Source organism: Danio rerio, chromosome 15 (genome assembly GCF_049306965.1).
Source record: "Danio rerio strain Tuebingen ecotype United States chromosome 15, GRCz12tu, whole genome shotgun sequence".
Classification (NCBI taxonomy): Eukaryota; Metazoa; Chordata; class Actinopteri; order Cypriniformes; family Danionidae; genus Danio; species Danio rerio.
Window position 1 is genome coordinate 29,582,501 of NC_133190.1, and position 20,672 is coordinate 29,603,172.

At 35.9% G+C, this 20,672-nt stretch overlaps 1 protein-coding gene across 9 annotated transcripts in view; it reads left to right on the forward strand.

Annotated features, from left to right (window-relative positions):
* Positions 1–20,672, forward strand: part of bcas3 (BCAS3 microtubule associated cell migration factor) — a 402,314-nt gene that overhangs the window by 143,727 nt on the left and 237,915 nt on the right. For all 9 annotated transcript variants that reach the window (XM_021481360.3, XM_005157643.6, NM_200622.1 and 6 more), the window contains 2 exon segments: positions 2,930–3,126; positions 5,035–5,132. In XM_021481360.3, coding sequence (XP_021337035.1) covers positions 2,930–3,126; positions 5,035–5,132 — 295 coding nt within the window.

Genomic DNA, 20,672 nt, shown 5'->3' on the forward strand with positions numbered 1-20,672 from the left:
GGCCTGTGTGTAATAAGTGCTGTCAGTGTTAGGCGGCTACAATATGGCGGGCTCAAGGCAAAGTACGGAGGGGGCAACATCTGGCCATGGAAACCAAAAAAAAAAGCCCAACGCTGCATCTGTTTCTCTCAGGGCTGTGTGACACTGTTGGTGTTAACCATTGAGGGAAAAACACACACATATATAGCACTGCCCTCATTTACACAGATGTGACAGGAAAAGTATGGAGGAGCTGACCTTACGCCATGATCTTTTATAGAAGAAGTGAAAACTTGTTCTTTGCTCCTCCTCCTACTCTCATGTCTTTCAGTGTGATGTTGATGCATTCTGCAGGAAGGGAAGAATGGCATCTGTCTGACACACATGTAATGCATCTATCCTTGCCTTATGCAGATTTCACACTGCTGGTCTAAAACAGACACTTGTCTACACAGGTCGTGTGTGTATCATGTGTGTGCTCGAACTGTTGGTGTCACAATATCCTCAGTTTGAAACACCATATCAATGGCTCTATCTAATATTTGTTAATCATTTGTGTTAGTTTCATGTAAGGTTGTTATAATTCCAATCTTCCAATGATGTTATACAATTCATCAATATGACTCTTTTGTCATTTTTTTCTTTTAACGTTAACATGTAAAGAAAAGTTTTAATCAACTTTACTTTTGATTTTTTAAATTGCTTTTAGCAACAAATAGCAATAAAATAAATTTTAAAAAAGTCTGTTTTATTTTTTTTAAATTGTAAAAAAAATCGTTTAGTATATGGTTTTGTTTTAGTTTTTAGTGTGTGTTTGTTTGTGTGTGTGTGTGATTGCGTGCATGCGTGCATCTGTGTGTGTATATATATGTATATATATGTATATATATATATATATATATATATATATATATATATATATATATATATATATATATATATAGTTATTAATAGTCGTATAAGTTAATAGTCGTATAAGTTAATATACACTACCGGTCAAAAGTTTGGGTTTAGTTTGTTTTTTTTGCAGTTTTTTTTGTTTAAAGAAATGTATTCTGTTCATAAAGGCTTGTTTGTTAATTGTTAAATATTTCAAAAAATTTTAAATAACTGCTTTATTATTGTATGTAGTTTTAAATGAAATTATTACTCCCCTCATTATGTCTTTTATTACTATTATCATTGATAATAATGGGTGGTGCAGTGGTTAGTGTTGCCTCACAGCAAGAAGGTCGATGGTTCAAGCCTCGGCTGGGTCAGTTGACATTTGTGTGACATTTGTGAAGTTTGCATGCTCTCCCCCTGTTGGTGTGGGTTTGCTCCGGGTGCTCCGGTGTCCCCCTAAGTCCAAAGACATGCACTAGGTGAATTGGGTATGCTAAATTGTTCGTAGTGTATGTGTATGGGTGTTTCCCAGTGATAGGTTGCATCTGGAAGGGCATTCGCTGTGTAAAACATAGGCTGGATAAGTTGGCAGTTCATTCCACTCTGGCAACCCCTTAATAAAGGGACTTAGCCGAAAAGAAAATGAATGAATGAATGAATGAATTAATTATTAAAAAAATAAATAACTAACAATAACAACAACAACAACAACAACAACAATAATAATAATAATAATAATAATAATAATAATAAGAGTGATTTCTGAAAGATCATGTGACTCTGAAGACTGGAGTAATAAAGCTGAATATTCATTTTTAAAATCACTGTAATAAATTAAAGTTAAAAGCTAAATTATAAACTACTTTTGTACAGTTATTTCACAATTTTACAATTTGTACTTTTTTATTAAATAAATGCAGCCTTGGTAACAGGAGAAGCTTATTTTAAAACATTTAAAAATCCTACTGACCCCAAACTTTTGAGCGGTGGTGTATATATAGTTTTATATATTTTAGTTAACAATTTATCAATATGACTCTTTTGTCAATTTTATTACTTTAATGTGTAAAGAAAAGTTTCAATCAAATTTATTTAAGATTTTTGTATTTAATTTTAATTACTTTTGGCAATAAATAGCAATACAATAAATGAAATAATGTTACATTTTTTCCAGTTGATTTTTATTAAAAAATTGTTTTAATAAAAAATAACTTTTTATATTTTAGTTAATAAATATACATGTATATATATATTTGTTATATATACAGTTAAAGTCAGAATTATTAGCCCCCCTGACTTATTAGCACCCCTGTTTATTTTTTTCCCCAATTTCTGTTTAATGGAGGGAAGATTTTTTCAGCACATTTCTCAAGCATAATAGTTTTAGAAACCTATTTCTAATAACTGATTAATTTCATCTTTGTCATGATGACAGTAAATTATATTTTACTTGATATTTTTCAAAACACTTCTGTACAGCTTAAAGTGACATTTAAAGGCTTAACTAGGTTAATAAGGTGAACTAGGCAGGTTAGGGTAATTAAGGAAGTTATTGTATAACGATGGTTTGTTCTGTAGACAGTCGAAAAAAAATTTGTTTAAAGGGGCTAATCATTTTGTCACAAAATTGGTTTAAAAAAAAAACTAAAAAAAAAAAAAATTTAAAAACGGCTATTATTCTTGCTGAAATAAAACAAATAAGACTTTCTCCAGAAGATATTTTGGGAAATATTAAAAAAAAAAATAAAAAATCCAAAGGGGGCTAAAAATTCTGACTTTGACTTTATATATATATATATATGTGTGTGTGTGTGTGTGTGTGTGTGTGTGTTTTATGTTGTTTTAAACGCTATATCTTATGTTTATTACAGTGTCTATTATTTTAAAGTTTATTATAAAGTCGTCATTATGTACTTAAACATTTGCCAATAACCGAAGCGTTTCCTTAGGATCAAGTCTTAAGAAATTCACCTGATTATTTTATTATACGTTACATGACTAAAATTAAATCTGTGTCAATTCATGTTTAAGTGCTCATCTTTGTGTGTTATACTGTACTTTCCAGGTGGAGATTGTGACCCACACCGGCCCCCACAGGAGACTGTGGATGGGCCCTCAGTTTCAGTTCAAGACCATCCATCCCTCAGGTCAGACCACCGTCATCTCCTCAAGCTCCTCTGTACTACAGTCGCAGGGGCCCAGCGACACCCAGCAGCCTCTTCTTGATTTCGACACAGACGACCTGGACCTGCACAGCCTCAGGTGCCGCTGCTAAACACACAGTCACACACAACACTGCTCACATTACCAGCCACCATCATCAACACCAAGTTCAAAATCTGACAGCGTAGACTCAGGTTACTAACCACAGAACGCCACTGGATACACAGATTGACCAACTTTAGAGCAGCACTCTCTGAGCAGCACACTGTGAATACTTCAACTGTCTGTCATTCCTCCATTTCTTTATTCCAGTAGTTTGTCTGTCAGTCTGTCTGTCTGTCTGTCTGTCTGTCTGTCTGTCTGTCTGTCTGTCAGTCTGACTGTCTGTCTGTCTGACTGTCTGTGTGTGTGTGTGTGTGTGTGTGTGTGTGTGTGTGTGTGTGTGTGTGTGTGTCTGTCTGTCTGTCTGTCTGTCATTTTGCCTATAGGTCTGTATTTTTTTTTTGTTATTCTGTCATTCAGTCGTTCTATTTGTCTGTCTGCCGCTCTGTCATTCTGTCTGTAGTTCTGTCATTCGGTCTGTCATTCTGTTGTCATTCTGTCATCTATCCTTCTATCTGTCCTTCTATCTATCATTCCATCCATCCATCCATCCATCTAGATATCCATCCATCCGTCCGTCAGTCTGTTAGTCCGTCTGTCTGTCCGTCTGTCCGTCTGTCCGTCTGTCTGTCTGTCTGTCTGTCTATCTATTTATCCTTCTTTCATTCTTTTGTTCTGTTTAATTTGTATCTCTATCATTCCACTTTGTTCCTGTGTTCATTCTATTTGTCATGCAGTTTGTTTAATCTACTGTTCTATCTCTAAGTCTTTCTATGTATCATATATCTGTCTGTTGTTCCGTAATTTATTCCTTTCTACTATATATATACACGCATGATCGCGTTCATCAAAATTGCTTAAACTAAGCATTCTAAAGTATGACTGTATTTCACAAGGATTCTGACACAACAACGCGAAGCAGACGCTTCTTTTGCATTTAAGGAGGAAACACGTCAAACTTAATGACACATTGGAGCGCACGTGCTGAAAGGCAGAGAAATGACAACTCGCGACTTCATCTGACACATTCTGAGTACTTGTACATGGACACCAATACTCCGATTTTAATGTGATTAAGATAATACACTTATTAAGAGTCTACAGTGTAACCAGCAATTTTTTATCTTAAAGGACCACGAGTCACAAAATGCAGAGGTTTTTCTTTCCGTTCACCATGCGTTAAAACAGAAGGCGAAAGTAAAAAATGTAACACCCCAAATTGCATGAAACTCTGGATAGCCTGGTGATGCGACATTCATTCATTAATTTTCTTGTAGGCTTAATCCCTTTTATTAACAGGGGTTGCCACAGCGGAATGAACCGCCAACTCATCCAGCAAGTTTTTTAAGCAGCGGATGCCCTTCCAGCCGCAACCCATTTCTGGGAAAGTGATGCGACATTAATTGTTTTATACTGAAACTTGCCTTCAAAAACTGCTTTCTTGGTCTTGTCCATATTTTTTTGCATGTTAAACACACGTCTACCACAACAGGTAGAAAAAAATTCAAAAAAATGCAACTGCGTTAATTGCGTAAATTTTTTTTTACGCGTTATAATATATATATATATACTGTGAGTGCCAATCTTTCATTCTATTTCTTTCTGTTTGTTATGTGTTCATTTATTTCTATGTTCGAATCATTCAATCTTCGTTTTATTACAGTTATTTTTACGTTTTTTTTCCCCTAATCACATTCTATGCGTGTGCAATACATTATGCTTTTCAAAGACTTTTATTTTTGGAGGTTTATATAGACTCTGACATTGTGGGGTTTTTGAACTATGAAACTTTAAATCCCATTTTCAAATGTGCTGTATGTGTTTCAGTCCCGAAAATGGTCTTGAAATTAGCAACCATTATCACTTAATGCTGTTGCTAATGCTACTGTTATTATTTTTTTTCAGAATTCAGCCAGTTCGTTCAGAGCCTGTTAGCATGCCTGGTTCCTCCCGCCTGGTGGCTGATCGCAGAGGCCAATCTACAGTAATAGATACCGGCTCAGGTAAGACCACTGGTCTTTTCCACTAGATCTGAAGCTCTTCAATCCAAACAACCCTTGTCAGCGTGATGAATCTGCATGTGCTTTTCACATGACTCAAGGTCCTTTTCAATCAGTTTGGCTGCGTATAATACGATTTTATGTGCTTAAGTTTCATGGTATGCTAAACAGAGACTATTGCAACCTGTCTGAAAAAAGAGAAAATAGGCTTACTCTGACCTTTGCATTAGATCAGATGGATGCTGTTTAAAGGGATTTAATCTTCTTTTTTCATTTTTCCGGTTGTCATTTTAACATAATCCAATCAAAGGAGATCTGCTTGTACTTTTTCTCCGTTTTGACTGTCTTTATATGTAGATATACAGCCTCCTAAACAAACCAAAATCTATTGAGGACTCAAAGTACAATGCAGTGTTTGCTCTTTTGCAGTCTCAGAGTGATATTCTGCTGTGTATGCTCACACATGCATGTGTACGGCACCGTCTTTCACGTTTCATTGAAATCAAACTGGCGCATTTGCAAAGCTCCACAATGCAGTTTGTCAGTAGAAGGTAGGCTGTGTTGACTGTTGTGATGTTTAGTGCTCAGCCTGTAGACACACATTAGCTGCATGGCACTGTCAGGAGTTTTCATCTTTAAGATTGCACTGACTAGCCGCCGTGTCTTTAGACATACCTGCTGTTCCTTTGCATCTACTGACTTCCTGTCAAGAAAAGTGTCTCGTCATCACCTTACGTCTAAACCCTCACCTCCAAAAGAAAGAAAGTATCTATCTTTATCACACAGCTCTCCTCCCTGTGTTTCTGTGTCTGGAGGAGAGCTGCCGGAGTCGTCTTTATGGGCCGATGCTTATCAGTCTGTGTGTGATTGCTCAGCTCTCAGGGCTTCAAGCAGTGGCGCCTCCTCTTATCAGCGCTCATCGCTTTGTCTTTATGTCTTCAAAAGAGCGCACGGCCCTGTTTGTCCCTCCGAGCACAGACGCACCTCCTCTGCCGTGATGTCTCTCTCTTTCTCTCTCTAGTCCAGGCTGTCCTGGAGGATCTAATGCCATCCTGAAGGACAACGGCTCTGCCTTGTTTGCTGTTCAGGGCCAGTTTAGACTGTCTGTCACCCATTTGCAGTTTCTTGACTGCGTGTATGGGCTTGTGTGCTCTATTTAAATGCGTGTAAGTTGCTTTTGTAAGGGAAATTAATAAGCTTAGTTGGAAGCTTAATTGAAGAAAAAGGTACTATATGTAATAAAATGTATACTGTACATATACACATATAATTAGGGACCGAGCACCGAACGGTGCAAGGCCCTATTGGAATTGCTCCGTTTCTTATTATTAGGGACCGAGCACCGAAACGGTGCGTAGGCCCTATTGGAATTGCTCCGTTTATTATTATTATTATTATTATTATTCTCCTGCGGAATGAATCGCGGTTTTGAGGGGCTAAACATGCCCGAAAACTCACGCAACTTTGCACACGCCTCAGAAGTGGCGAAAATTTACGTTTGTTATGGGCTTCGGAAGTGGGCGTGGCAAAATGACTCGACAGCGCCACCTAGAAAAATTAAACGGACGAGCCCCCGATCCACGAATCACGCACATGCACAAAAACTGGCACACACCTCAAACATGCCAAAACATACGAAAAAGTCTCTTGGAGCCATATCTCAAACCCAACAGGAAGTCGGATATTTTTAACTTCCTGCGGCGAAAAAGTGGCGTTTTTGCCATTTCCAGGCGTTGTATTTTAACGAACTCCTCCTAGGGATTTTATCCGATCGACACCAGAATTGGGTTTTGTCATCTAAAGGCCTTGGCGATGTTAAATTGCGAAGCTTTAGAGTTTTCGTCAATGGGCGTGTCCGTGGCGGCCTCGCAAACTTTGACGATTCGCCACAAAAGAGGAAGTAGTTATAACTCAGGCATGCATTATCAGATCTGCCTCAAAATTCACACGCTTGATAAGAGTCCTGACCTGAACACGTTTACATGCCGCTATCCAGATACAGTTACAGCGCCACCTGCTGGCCACAGGAAATGACATGATTTACGGAGTTATAAACTCCTCCCACAAATTTTATCGTATCAACACCAAAATTGAGTGGTGTTATCTGAAAGCTCTAGCGATGTTATATTGTGAAGATCTAGAGTTTTCGCAGAGGGGTGTGTCCGTGGCGGTATGACAAACCTCAACGCTTCGCCATGGAACAGGAAGTCCTTATAACACAACCACACAATGTCCGATTTGCCTGAAACTTCACATGGTTGATAAACGTCATCTCTTGAACACATCCACATAACAATATTGAAGTGGGCGTGGCAAAATGACTCGACAGCGCCACCTAGAAAAATTAAACGGACGAGCCCCCGATCTACGAATCACGCACATGCACAAAAATTGGCACACACCTCAAACATGGCAAAACATACGAAAAAGTCTCTTGGAGCCATATCTCAAACCCAACAGGAAGTTGGATATTTTTTACTTCCTGTGGCGAAAAAGTGGCTCTTTTGCCATTTTCAGGCGTTGTATTTTAACAAACTCCTCCTAGGGATTTTATCTGATAATTACCAAAATTGGGTTTTGTCATCTTAAAGCCTTGGTGATGTTAAATTGCGAAGCTTTAGAGTTTTCATAGATGGGCGTATCCGTGGCGGCCTCGCAAACTTTGATGATTCGCCACAAAACAGGAAGTCTTTATAACTCAGGCATGCATTATTCGATCTGCCTCAAAATTCACACATTTAATAACAGTCCTGACCTGATCAGGTTTACGTGCCGATATCTAGTTACAGTTATAGCGCCACCTGCTGGCCACAGGAAATTACATGTTTGACACTGTAACAAACTCCTTCCACAAACTTTCCCGTATCAGCACCAAAATAGAGTGGTGTCATCTGAAAGCTCTAGCGATGATATATTGTGAAGATCTAGAGTTTTTGCAGAAGGGCGTGTCTGTGGTGGCATGACAAACCTCAACGCTTCGCCATGGAACAGGAATTTCTTATAACTCAACCACACAATGTCCGATCTGCCTGAAACTTCACATGGTTGATAAAAGTCCGCTCCTGAACACATCCACATAACAATATTGAGTCAGTCATAATGCCACCTGCTGGCAGAAGGTAGTTTGGCTTATAACTCAGCCACACAATGTCCCATGTGCCTGAAACTTCACATGGTTGATAAGATTCCTCTCCTGAAGACATCTACATGCCAATCTTAAGTCACAGTTATAGCGCCACCTGCTGACAGGAGGAAGTTTGGCATAAATCTGTGATTTTCTTAGATCTTTTTTTATATATTGGCTTAAATTATTATTGTTCGCTGTTCTCTGTCATCGTAAGGTCACCGGGCGGCGGTGAGCCCGGGTGCGAGGTCCCTATCATCGCTGCTTGCAGCTTTAATTCTTCTTCTTCTTCTTCTTCTTCTTCCGCGGAATGAATCGCGGTTTTGAGGGGCTAAACATGCCCGAAAACTCACGAAACTTCGCACACGCCTCAGAAGTGGTGAAAATTTACGTTTATTATGGGTCTCGGAAAGGGGTGTGGCAAAATGACTCGACAGCGCCACCTAGAAAATTTAAACTGACGAGCCCCCGATCCACGAATCACGCAAATGCACGAAAATTGGCACACACCTCAAACACGCCAAAACATACGAAAAAGTCTCTTGGAGCCATATCTCAAACCCAACAGGAAGTCGGATATTTTTAACTTCCTGCGGCGAAAAAGTGTCATTTTTGCCATTTCTAGCCGTTGTATTTTAACGAACTCCTCCTAGAGATTTTATCCGATTGACACCAAAATTGGGTTTTGTCATCTAAAGGCCTTGGCGATGTTAAATTGCGAAGCTTTAGAGTTTTCGTCGATGGGCGTGTCCGTGGCGGCCTCGCAAACTTTGACGATTCGCCACAAAACAGGAAGTCGTTATAACTCAGGCATGCATTATCCGATCTGCCTCAAAATTCACACGTTTGATAAGAGTCCTGACCTGAACAAGTTTACATGCCGATATCCAGATACAGTTATAGTGCCACCTGCTGGCCACAGGAAATGACATGTTTTACATCGTAACAAACTCCTCCCACAAATTTTTTCGTATCAGCACCAAATTTGGGTTGTGTTATCTGAAAGCTCTAGCGATGATATATTGTGAAGATCTAGAGTTTTCGGAGAGGGGCGTGTCCGTGGCGGCATGACAAACCTCAACGCTTCGCCATGGAACAGGAAGTCCTTATATCTCAAGCACACAATGTCCGATCTGCCTGAAACTTCACATGGTTGATAAAAGTCCTCTCCTGAACACATCCTCATAACAATAATGAAATGGGTGTGGCAAAATGACTCGACAGCGCCACCTATAAAAATTAAACGGACGAGCCCCTGATCTACGAATCACGCACATGCATGAAAATTGGCACACACCTTAAACACGCCAAAACATACGAAAAAGTCTCTTGGAGCCATATCTCAAACCAAACAGGAAGTCGGATATTTTTAACTTCCTGCGGCAAATAAGTGGCATTTTTGCCATTTCCAGGCTTTGTATCTTAACGAACTCCTCCTAGGGATTTTATCCTATCGACACCAAAATTGGGTTTTGTCATCTAAAGGCCTTGGCGATGTTAAATTGCGAAGCTTTAGAGTTTTCGTTGATGGGCGTGTCCGTGGCGGCCTCGCAAACTTTGACGATTTGCCACAAAACCGGAAGTCATTATAACTCAGGCATGCATTATCCGATCTGCCTCAAAATTCACATGTTTAATATAAGTCCAGACCAGAACAAGTTTACATGCCGATATCCAGATACAGTTATAGCGCCCGCTGGCCACAGAAAATGTCATGATTTACAAAGTAATAAACTCATCCCACAAATTTTTTCATATCAGCGCCAAATTTGGGTGGTTGTGTATCTGAAAGCTCAAGCGATGATATATTGTGAAGATCTAGAGTTTTCGCAGAGGGGCGTGTCTGTGGTGGCATGACAAACCTCAACGCTTCGCCATGAAAAAGGAAGTCCTTATAACTCAACCACACAATGTCTGATATGCCTGAAACTTCACAGGATTGATAAAAGTCCTCTCCTGAAGACATCTACATGCCAATATTGAGTCACAGTCATAGCGCCACCTGCTGGCAGAAGGTAGTTTGGCTCATAACTCAGCCACACAATGTCCGATCTGCCTGAAAGTTCACATGGTTGATAAAAGTCTTCTCCTGAACATATCTACATAACAATATTGAGTCAGTTATAGCGCCACCTGCTGGCAGAAGGTAGTTTGTATTATAACTCAGCCAAACAATGTCAGAACTGCTTGAAACTTCACATGGTTGATAAAATTATTCTCCTAAAGACATCTACATGACAATACTGAGTCACAGTCATAGCGCCACCTGCTGATAGGAGGAAGTTTGGCATAAATCTGTGGATTTTTAAAGTTTTTTATATATATCGGCTTAAATTGTTATTGTTCACTGTTCTCTGTCATCCTGAGGCCACCGGGCGGCGGTGAGCCCGGGTGCGAGGTCCCTATCATCGCTGCTTGCAGCTTTAATTCACTTTTACTACTGCTCAAAATGTCAAAATGTGTACTAAATCAATGTACTCAAAGTACATTCACACTAACTAATTAAGAATTGAACTAGCTGACTATATAACATCCCTAACCATAGTTTTTTCCCTTAAAAATGCTTTAGTTGAAGTAGTCATTATATTTGTAGTTTATTTTTAAATTATATATATATATATATATATATATATATATATATATATATATATATATATATATATAAATATAAATATAAATATAAATATATATATATATATATATATATATATATATATATATATATATATATATATATGTATATATATGTATATATATATATATATATATATAAAATAAAAATAGATCCTATTGTAAATAAAATAGACCACAAACAAACAAATTTGAAAAAAATCCATATTTTCTTCACTATTTGTGTTCCAATTTGAAAAAAAAAAAATAAATATAATAATTAAATACTTAGGTTGAAATATTTATTTATTTACTTATTCACAAATAATTCACAAAAAGTGTGTACATTTTACTTTATTACTATTGAATCCTGTTATAAAAAAAATTGCTGGCTCAACACTAAACGTTTGTATTTTAGTTAAAAAACGTTTGTCATTATGCTTGAATATGTGATCTTAGAATCGAAAAGCAGCATGACTGTTTGCGAGGATTATTACGCGCACAGTGAGTCACATTCGATCCTTGCTCACTGACTTTAAGCCTCATTCTTACTACAATCGAAAAGCGACTGTTTATTTCAGTGGAGAGTGAGCGACTTCCGGCGACCTCACTGCTCGTGCATCCACAGTCCTGCTACTTTCAAGAACTTGTGATTTATTTATTTTTTTGTAAGCAGCAGCGGTTGCTGCTTTGACTTTAACCATTTTTTCAACAGATTATTAATGGGCCTAACATCAACTGTGAACACGGAATGTTTTTTACTGGGTTTCTTTTGCTTACCATTGTTTTTTTTAATAAGGTTTAGTTATCATTCTTTACAATAACATTGCTTCAATAGGAGATTAACTCTCCATTTATCTAAAGTTGACTAGTGGTCTGGGACCATTAGCCTGGACAACCTAATATGTATAGTTCTAGAATAATTTTTTTAAATACCAATTGTTTTTTACAACAAATTTCTTGAATAAAAAGTGCATGTTTAAAGCTATATTTTGCTTGTTTTGATATATTATTTAAAATTTATGTCAAGGAAATAATTAGTTTGGTGTGGCCAGAGAAAAAATGGGTAACCCCTAAGTGTTAAGCCCTAATACTTAATGTGAAATCAAATGAATTGCAATTCAACACTATGAAAGCACAACCCATTTGCTCATTCTCATTGAGCAAGGTCACAACACACAAGCAAGGTAAATGAACGTTGAGGCATGTGGACATAACACATCATTTAGTGATTATAGCATGCTAAAGTCAAGATTTTGCATATAAATTGTGGCTAATAAAAATGGATAGTGGCTAGTAACGTTGAAAAACTACTAGCCACAGTGACTGGTGATCAAAAATGTTAATGTCAAGCCATGCATATTATTTTTTTAAATAATACATAATAATAAATAATGTTCATTCATTCATTTTCTTTTCGGTTTAGTCCCTTTTTTAATCTGGGGTTGCCACAACGGAATGAACTGCCAACTTATTCAGCATATGTTTTATGCAGCGGATGCCCTTCCAGCCACAACCCATCACTCGGAAACACACACACTCATACACTACGGTCAATTTTAGCATACCCAATTTACCTACAGTATAGCGCATGTCGTTGGACTTGTGGGGGAAACCGGAGCACCCGGAGGAAACCCCATTTAAATACGAGGAGAACATGCAAACTCCACACAGAAATGCTAACTGACCCAGCCGAGTCTCGAACCAGCGACCTTTTTGCTTTGAGGCGAATGTGCTACCCACTGTGCCACCGTGTCACCATAAAGAATGTTGATTAAAACATAATAATAATAATAAAATATGTTGGTTAAAATGCAATAAAGATCATAATAAACAACAATCAAATGGATTATCATAGCTTTCTTGTTTCTTAAATACTTAAACTCCATTATATTTTTATGTGGTGTCTTTTGTCTCATAGACTGGCATTAAAAGATCTGTCTCTATGTGTCAGTTACTTCCGGATATGTGTATGCTGACACTAAACCCATCATAAGCAGCGCCCGCCTGCTTGACACGGCGTATCAGCAGAATACAAAATCTGCACAGCCATTGTCTCAGCTTCCCAAAAATCAATCGGACATGCAGCCGGCATTATCAATACTCCTATCTGGTCCCCGGAGCGTCACACTGGCCCTGCTAGACTACACAGCGCATTGTGCAAAGGAAGACAGGAGGCGCTTTATCTATTTGAGCCATAAAGCGAGCAGGAACACAAGTCTTTTTTGATTGTATTTTGTTATGACTCAGTAGCAGAAACACCCCGTCAGTTGTTTAGCGAGAGCACTTTTCCTTCCTGGCCCGGTTGTTGTGTGTGTGTGTGGTGTTGGCGGGATGGCAGGGGCCTGTCGGAGATCAGGAGATGAGTGGGCGACAGTGCACGAAAGATGCTGGCGTGTTGTGAGTTTGCTATCACATCCTGGAAGAAGAAGCTTGACTGATATCTGCAAGTGTGTCTTGCATTGTGGCAAAGGCCATGAGGTGTGTTTTTGTTTGTGCTCATCTGGTTGACTGTGGATTAGGCTTCTGCCAGTATAAGATTCTGACGGTATGATAACCTTGGATTAAAATATGATGGTTTCGAGGTATTGTGATTACTGCTCTAAAATAATCCTTTTTAAATGTCTGGGTAAAAAACTAAAACCTTTTTCCCCTTTGAACTATATATATTTTATTTTGAGAAACATTTATAATGTTTTGGAACCGTAACACGTCAGGCTAAATAATTCAAAGAAGTTTTTGACTTCTGCTTTCTTTGTTATTTACCAAAACACAGATTTATTACAAATTAAAAAGGCATCTTTGTATATCTTTTTTTGCTGGAGATACTGTTGTCCTAAAAAAAAAAAAAAAAATATATATATATATATATATATATATATATATATATATATATATATATATATATATATATATAAGTCTTATTTATACTCTAGGAACTGTTTAACAGAAAATTTTGGTGGTTTTAAAACCTTGACTTTTTTAAACCGCAGTATACCTTTAAAACGGTTATCATCCCATGCCTACTGTGGATTGTGTATATTATGGTGGGATTTAAATGGATTTAAAGTGTTCAGTAGTTGGTCTGCGATTTTATTAGGAACCACTACTTAATGACATGATGTGATTCATAACGTGATTGAAATGGTCTGTTGAGTGAAAATCTTTTTTTTTTTACACTTTAATGTAAATTTAGTATTATTTTCATTTATATTATCTAAATTATGTGTATTTCAGAATTGATGATACAAAAAGTGTATTTTAGATGGGCGAGTGATAATTTTCTGAACACAAAATTATAAAAATTAATAACACACACAAGAAAACAAAAATGATTAATTTTACAGTGACAATTAGTTCATTCATTCATTCATTCATTTTTCTTCAGCTTAGTTAATTTTTGTGCATCAGGGATCGCCACAGCGGAATGGACCACCAACTTATCAAGCATATGCTTTACACAGCGGATGCCCTCCCAGCTGCAACACTGTACTGGGAAACATCCATATACACTCATTAACACACATACACTATGGCCAATTTAGTTAATTCATTTCACCTATAGCAAACACGGGGGAGCAGACTCCACAAAGAAATGCCAACTGACCAAGCCGGCACTCAAACCAGCGACTTTCTTGCTGTGAGGCGACAGTGCTAACCACTAAGCCACCACTATTTGTACAAAAAAAGTATAAATAAAATGTTAAAAATAATATTAAAAGCTTAATTATTCCAGTTTATCTTAGGCATTTCTATTCATATTTTCATCTTTATTTAACCAGGTAAAAAAACCTATTAAGATCGAGATCTAATGTATAAGGGTGACCTGACCAAGAGGTCTGCAACACACGACTTATAAAAATAAACAAAAAATAAATGTAAAAATAAATACAAACGGCATGTAAAAACTAATTTATTATTATATACTTTTTTTTATTATTATAAAAATTGTATAATAACTTTTTACTGGCATCCATCCAGTCACTGTCTTTCAGAAGCCTTTATTTCTGTCTTTCAGAAAGAGTTCTTTTTTAGCCAGACCTCATAATAGTAAAATAAAAAAAATACAATAAAATACTGAAATGAATTAAAATTCAATAAATAATAAAAAAAATTATAAAAATCTATTATTAATTTTAAAAAATATAGTCAAGATTTTACTTTTCTCAGATGCCCAATAACATTTTCCCCTAAGAACACAAATGAATATAGAGTAGACAATTCAGTTAAATAATATATGAATTAAATAACTTGTATATTTATTAATTTTTGTTTTGGTTTTATTTTCTTTTATTTATGGCAATGTGTAAATTATTTTTTAAATGATGCCACCTAAACAACCACGGCAGTAACTTTATCTAAACTAATCACATGTTGGTGCTGTCAAATTGTGAAATTTTAATTGACACAATAACCTGGGTAAAGTTACACTGTCTGATGAAGAGCTGTGTGGCTCGAAACGTTACACACTTTTTGTCAGCCTTTTTAATTTAATAAATTAGTATTTTTGGAGCTTCGGTGTTGCCGCCTTTGATAAATATTTTATTTGCACCTTTTGCGTTTTTTGGCTGAGCACCCAGTCAAGAGGGATATGCGTGCTTTTGTACAGTTTTCCACAATAACCTGTGACCAACATGCATAAACAAAAATATTATAATGAAACAGTAAAAAGCAAACAGACAAAAAAGTTTTATTTCTTATACCAAATACTGAATTCTCCAAATATCACCATGTTTATAAGGTACTTTACAGTCCTGCTTGCACCCCTGACCTACAGGAGTGTCCCACATGACCCTAATCACCACTGATGACCGTTATCACATCGGGACTGTAAAACTGCTCTCGCTGATACTTATCATCCTCCTCATCATCATTGTTTGTGCCCTGTGTTTTTATCTAGCGCCCTCACACAGCCTCAACTCAGGTGCAGCCTGTGTTTGTGTGTGTGTGTGCGGTGAGACAAAGCCATCTCTGTGTGTTTTTGGTGTAGTATAGAGTGCCTTCAGGCCAATGGGACAGGCCTGATCGCTCGCCTGGTTTCCTCTCCCAGCATGGCTGATCGGGCACCTGGACTCAACCTGCGTCCAGCAGTAATAGATCCTCACCCGCGCTCTGTAATTACCTGAATATGGGCATAAAGGTGGCTTGTTGTCGGAGATACTGCGCACATTGAAGCCAGAAGGATCCTGACGCGGCCGTGCCACATGATCCCCCCGAACAATGAGAGGTGTTTTTTGAGTTGCCTATAGATCGGGGAGCCGTTCCCTTGACCCTGTTTCAATAGCGAATCGCCACCTGCCCCAGGGCTCCTTTCTCTGCCACACTCAGTGACTCCATTCTTCTGCTACTGACCTGGAAGTCCCCCGCCATAATACTGAAGCCGCTGCGGACGCCTGGCCAGATTGGCTGATCTGACTGTGAAAGATGCCATTCTTATCATCTATCAAGCCTACTGTCTGACAATCACAGGCCCAACAGACTTATCGGACACTGTCATCTCTTGCACTTCTCTTTCTTTCTGTTTTCTTTTTACTCTTTCTGTGTATTTTGTTTTTTTTATTATGTGATATTGCCACCACATAAGAAGAAATATAAAAAACAACAACTGCAAAACAAGTTATATTTTATAGTGTATATATAATATAATATTGTGTGTTATTTATTATTATGATGATTTTTTTCTTTAAAAAACTATTACATTATTTGCAGTTTGGGTTTTGTTAAAGTTAAAATAAGTGTTATTTATGCAACACAATTATGTAATGACATTTTTCTTTATCATTTTATAATTAATGGAAAATAAAATGTATATGAAATATAAGATTAAGATAACACTGCAAATATTAGTAACACTATTATTTTTATTTAAAAAAATAAAAAAAAGAATGAATAATGCTTAATTAAATTAAATAAATTCATATTCAACAGTTTCATTACGCCAGTCTACAGACTCACATGATCCTTCAGAAATCACTTTATTATTATTATTAATATTATTATTGGTAAAAGTAGTAAAACCAATAATGACTGGAGTAATCATTTTATTTGAAACTGCATACAATAAGAAATCTGTTATTTACAATTTTTATAAATATTTAAACAATTTTACAAAAAAAAATTAAGTTTTTAAAGGTAAAAATGTAACAGTTTAACATGTTTTTTGCATTTAATAAATGCTAAAAATAATTTTCTTAACAAAAAAGTATATGTAGAATTTCGTATTAGTATCATTATTGTATTTATATAATTTTTTTATTGTGATGAACATTTTTCTATTGATAATCATACATTGATGATTGACAATTACATATTAATGTTATAAATTGATTAAGGTTTTGCTAAAGTAAAGATCAAATGCATTATAATCTTTGGGCTAATACAGTTGTCTTCATCTTAGAATGACAAGGTTCTATCTGACATTTTTGTGAAAATTGAGTTATTGACATATTCTTATTATATGACAACATATTTACATTATGTAATGTTTTTTATAAGTTGTTTATTTTTTAAGACGTTTTATTTTTAAAAAAAACAAGCGTTACACACTTACACACACTTATATAGAACAAAAAAACTTTGAAGCTCATTATTTCAATATCATCTAGAACGCAGATAGAACCTTATAAATCCAAGGTGACGATATGTAATCTATTGGTTGTTTAAGACTTACCTAAAATATTGTCTTTAAAAATGCCTGTGAGCCCATCCTTAGGATTGCTCACAGAGGCTGTCTGTGTCTAAACTGACCATTCTTCTGAGAATTAAAGCAATTAAAGGACAATTTCAGTCTTCACATAAAAATGTATTCCTTGTAAACAGAATGAAAATAATTTGCCGTTGCATTATTTTTAGTGACTTAGGCATTTTATCCAGTTAACTATCTTGTCACTATGAAACTTAACATGGCACATTTGTATTTTTTGCTTTAACACTGAAGGTATTAGAAACGTTCTCAATGTCTCTCTTTCTCTCCAAGTGTTTTTTTTTTCTTTTTCTTGAGATGAAGGTAAATCATTCAGCACTTTTTGGTGTCTGTGTAGCATTCTTGTCTTGCTTTTTTTGTTGGCCGTGAGGACAGAACAGAATGATTTGACCATATGTTATATTATTTTAGTGGACAGTAAAAGAGGACAGCCTGAAAATACACTTTGTACCTTTGTTATGCTATTTCTCATATTCAAGCATTTGTCTGTATCTAATATACTTGTATAACAACTATTTTTAACCCAGAGCACCCTAGCAACCATATAGCAACGATAAAGACAACCCTTTAAGGCCAGCGTTGTGTGTGTTTGTTTGAGTGTTTGTGTGTTTGAGTCTTTCTGTCTATGTGTGTGTGTGTGTTTGCTTGTGTGTGTGTGTGTGTGTGTGTGTGTGTGTGTGTGTGTGTGTGTGTGTGTGTAGTGCCAGGGGCAGGAGCAGCTGCTCTTTAAAGCGACTGAATGGACAGCAATGTGTCAGGCATCTGCTGTATTCTCGCTCAAAGCTTTTACCTCCACAGTGCTTCAAGCCACTCGTTCCATCAATGTATGAATCCCATCCTCATCATCTACACAACAAACCACTACATCGCTTAGTCTTTGTGTTTTTGATGTTTTCCAGCCCCTCTGCGTTTGCGGAAAGACTTAGTGCAGGGCTCTTGGAGGAGTGGACTTTTCTCATATGTGGGCTTGTGTGGGAGATTTGGGGCAGAATGGAGCACATCTGGTGGAGTGGGGTTAGATGTTGGAGTGCGATGAGGTGACAGGAAGGACATGTGCAGGCGTTGGCACTCCATGTGTCATCAGGATACTTGCAGCCATGATGGCAGACAGCAGTGGGCGACTTTTAGACCTTCGCCACCTTGACCTCAGACTCTGTCTTATAATGTGACTTCCTTTTCTCTGTAACTCGTTGATTGCTTTGAATAGTTATGGTAGCTGACTGTTAGTTTGTCTAGATTTTTAAGTTATTTAATAATTAATAAATATTTTTATGCAATGCTTCCCTAATTCAACCGTTCAACTATTTTAAAGGCACTTAATGCTGCAAGTTTGGCAAAGCACAATAGCTGAAGTATCGAGGTTTAATAACAACAGAAACAACAACAACAACAACAATAATAATAATAATAATAATAATAATACATTTGATGATGATGGTGATGATAAATTATGGTGATTATTTTTAAGATTATTATTTATTTATTATTATAAAAAAAATTTAATTTAGTATTAAAATATTGATGATTATTTTCATGATGATGAATATTTCTTCTTATTATTATTAATAGAAATATGTATTATTGTTATTATTATTATTATTATTATTATTATTATTTATTAAAAATATTGATGACTATTTTCATGATAATTAATATTTATAGGTTATATTAAAATTATTATGTATTATTATTATTTTTTATTATTATTAATAATAAAGTATTGATAATTATTTTTATGATGATAAATATAAATATTTAATATTAATATTTATTATTACTATTTGTAGTAGTAGTAGTAATAGCATAAGTATTCATAATATTATAATTTCCTTTAATATTATTTAACTTTTGTAACAATTTATAAAACAATCAAATACTTAACTTGTTTGGTGGGAAGTTTACAATCAGTTTTAGGATTTTTATTGTAAATAGAAAATTGCAGTGTTTTTACAACCAGATGCTAATAATTTATTTACACAAATGTAATCTTTATCTAATATAAAAAAGAATATTTAAACACTGTATATTTTAATCTTAGAATGCCATATGTAGTATTAATAACACATATTTTGGATTATATAAAAAAAAGGATAATTTGGTTAAAAATTGTTATTCTAGAGCAGGGGTGCCCAAACATTTTCTCATAAAGGGCCAAACACAAAACTTGATTAAGGGCTGTGGTCTGAAGTTAAATATACTAAACTGTATTACATTCAATTTGCTATGAGTAATTAATTTATTTGTTAAGATTTAAAAATAACTAGAAAATGTTGCTTTAAATCATAATAAAACGTATTATTATTTTTGAAAAAATGCCTCCCTGACGATGAAGGAGAAAAGGACTCTCTGATGTAGCCTTGGAAAAAGTTTGGCTGAAATCTCATTTTGCATGCTATCTTCATCAAATTTGAAGTATAAACTCATGAGACATTTGGCTTTTAAGGCATATTTTTTGTATATGTTTGTATATGGAAAAACAAATATTGAAGACAATCCAATTTTTTAAATAATGTATAACTTTTTTTTATATTTTTGAGAATGAAACTTAGACCATAGAAAAGCTAGAAATACCTTCCTTTTAACGATACCCAATTTATGTTTGTAACTCACTGGGGTCAAGAACTGTTACTATCTGAAGTTAGGTAGGTGTAAATCCCCAAACATGAGTGCTGGCTTAATAATACAATATCATGTTTAAAATTTATAATAAATTTATTATAGTAAAAACATAAACAATCTCATTCAAAACGCAATGGAGTTCAAAGTTGAATACACAGTCGAGCTGCTCCTGCCTTTGCCTTGATTTGCTTACCAATATCTTGTGCATTATCCTCTATCTGACAGTATTTGCAATATAAAAGTCTTGATTTATTTACCGAATTTAACTGAAAAATTCAATTTTAGTTGGCTTTTTGGCAGTTCCTCAATTAAATAAAGAAACAAAAGGTTTCATTAAATTCGATATGATGATCTCTGTCAAAGTCATTTGCCCCAACCAACTCCCCATCTTTCTCCCTCCTTTTTCAGATGGGATTGCGGACCAAACCAAAGGTTTCAATGGGCCTCACAGTGCTTGTGGGCCCTACAGTGCTTTGGGCACCTCTGT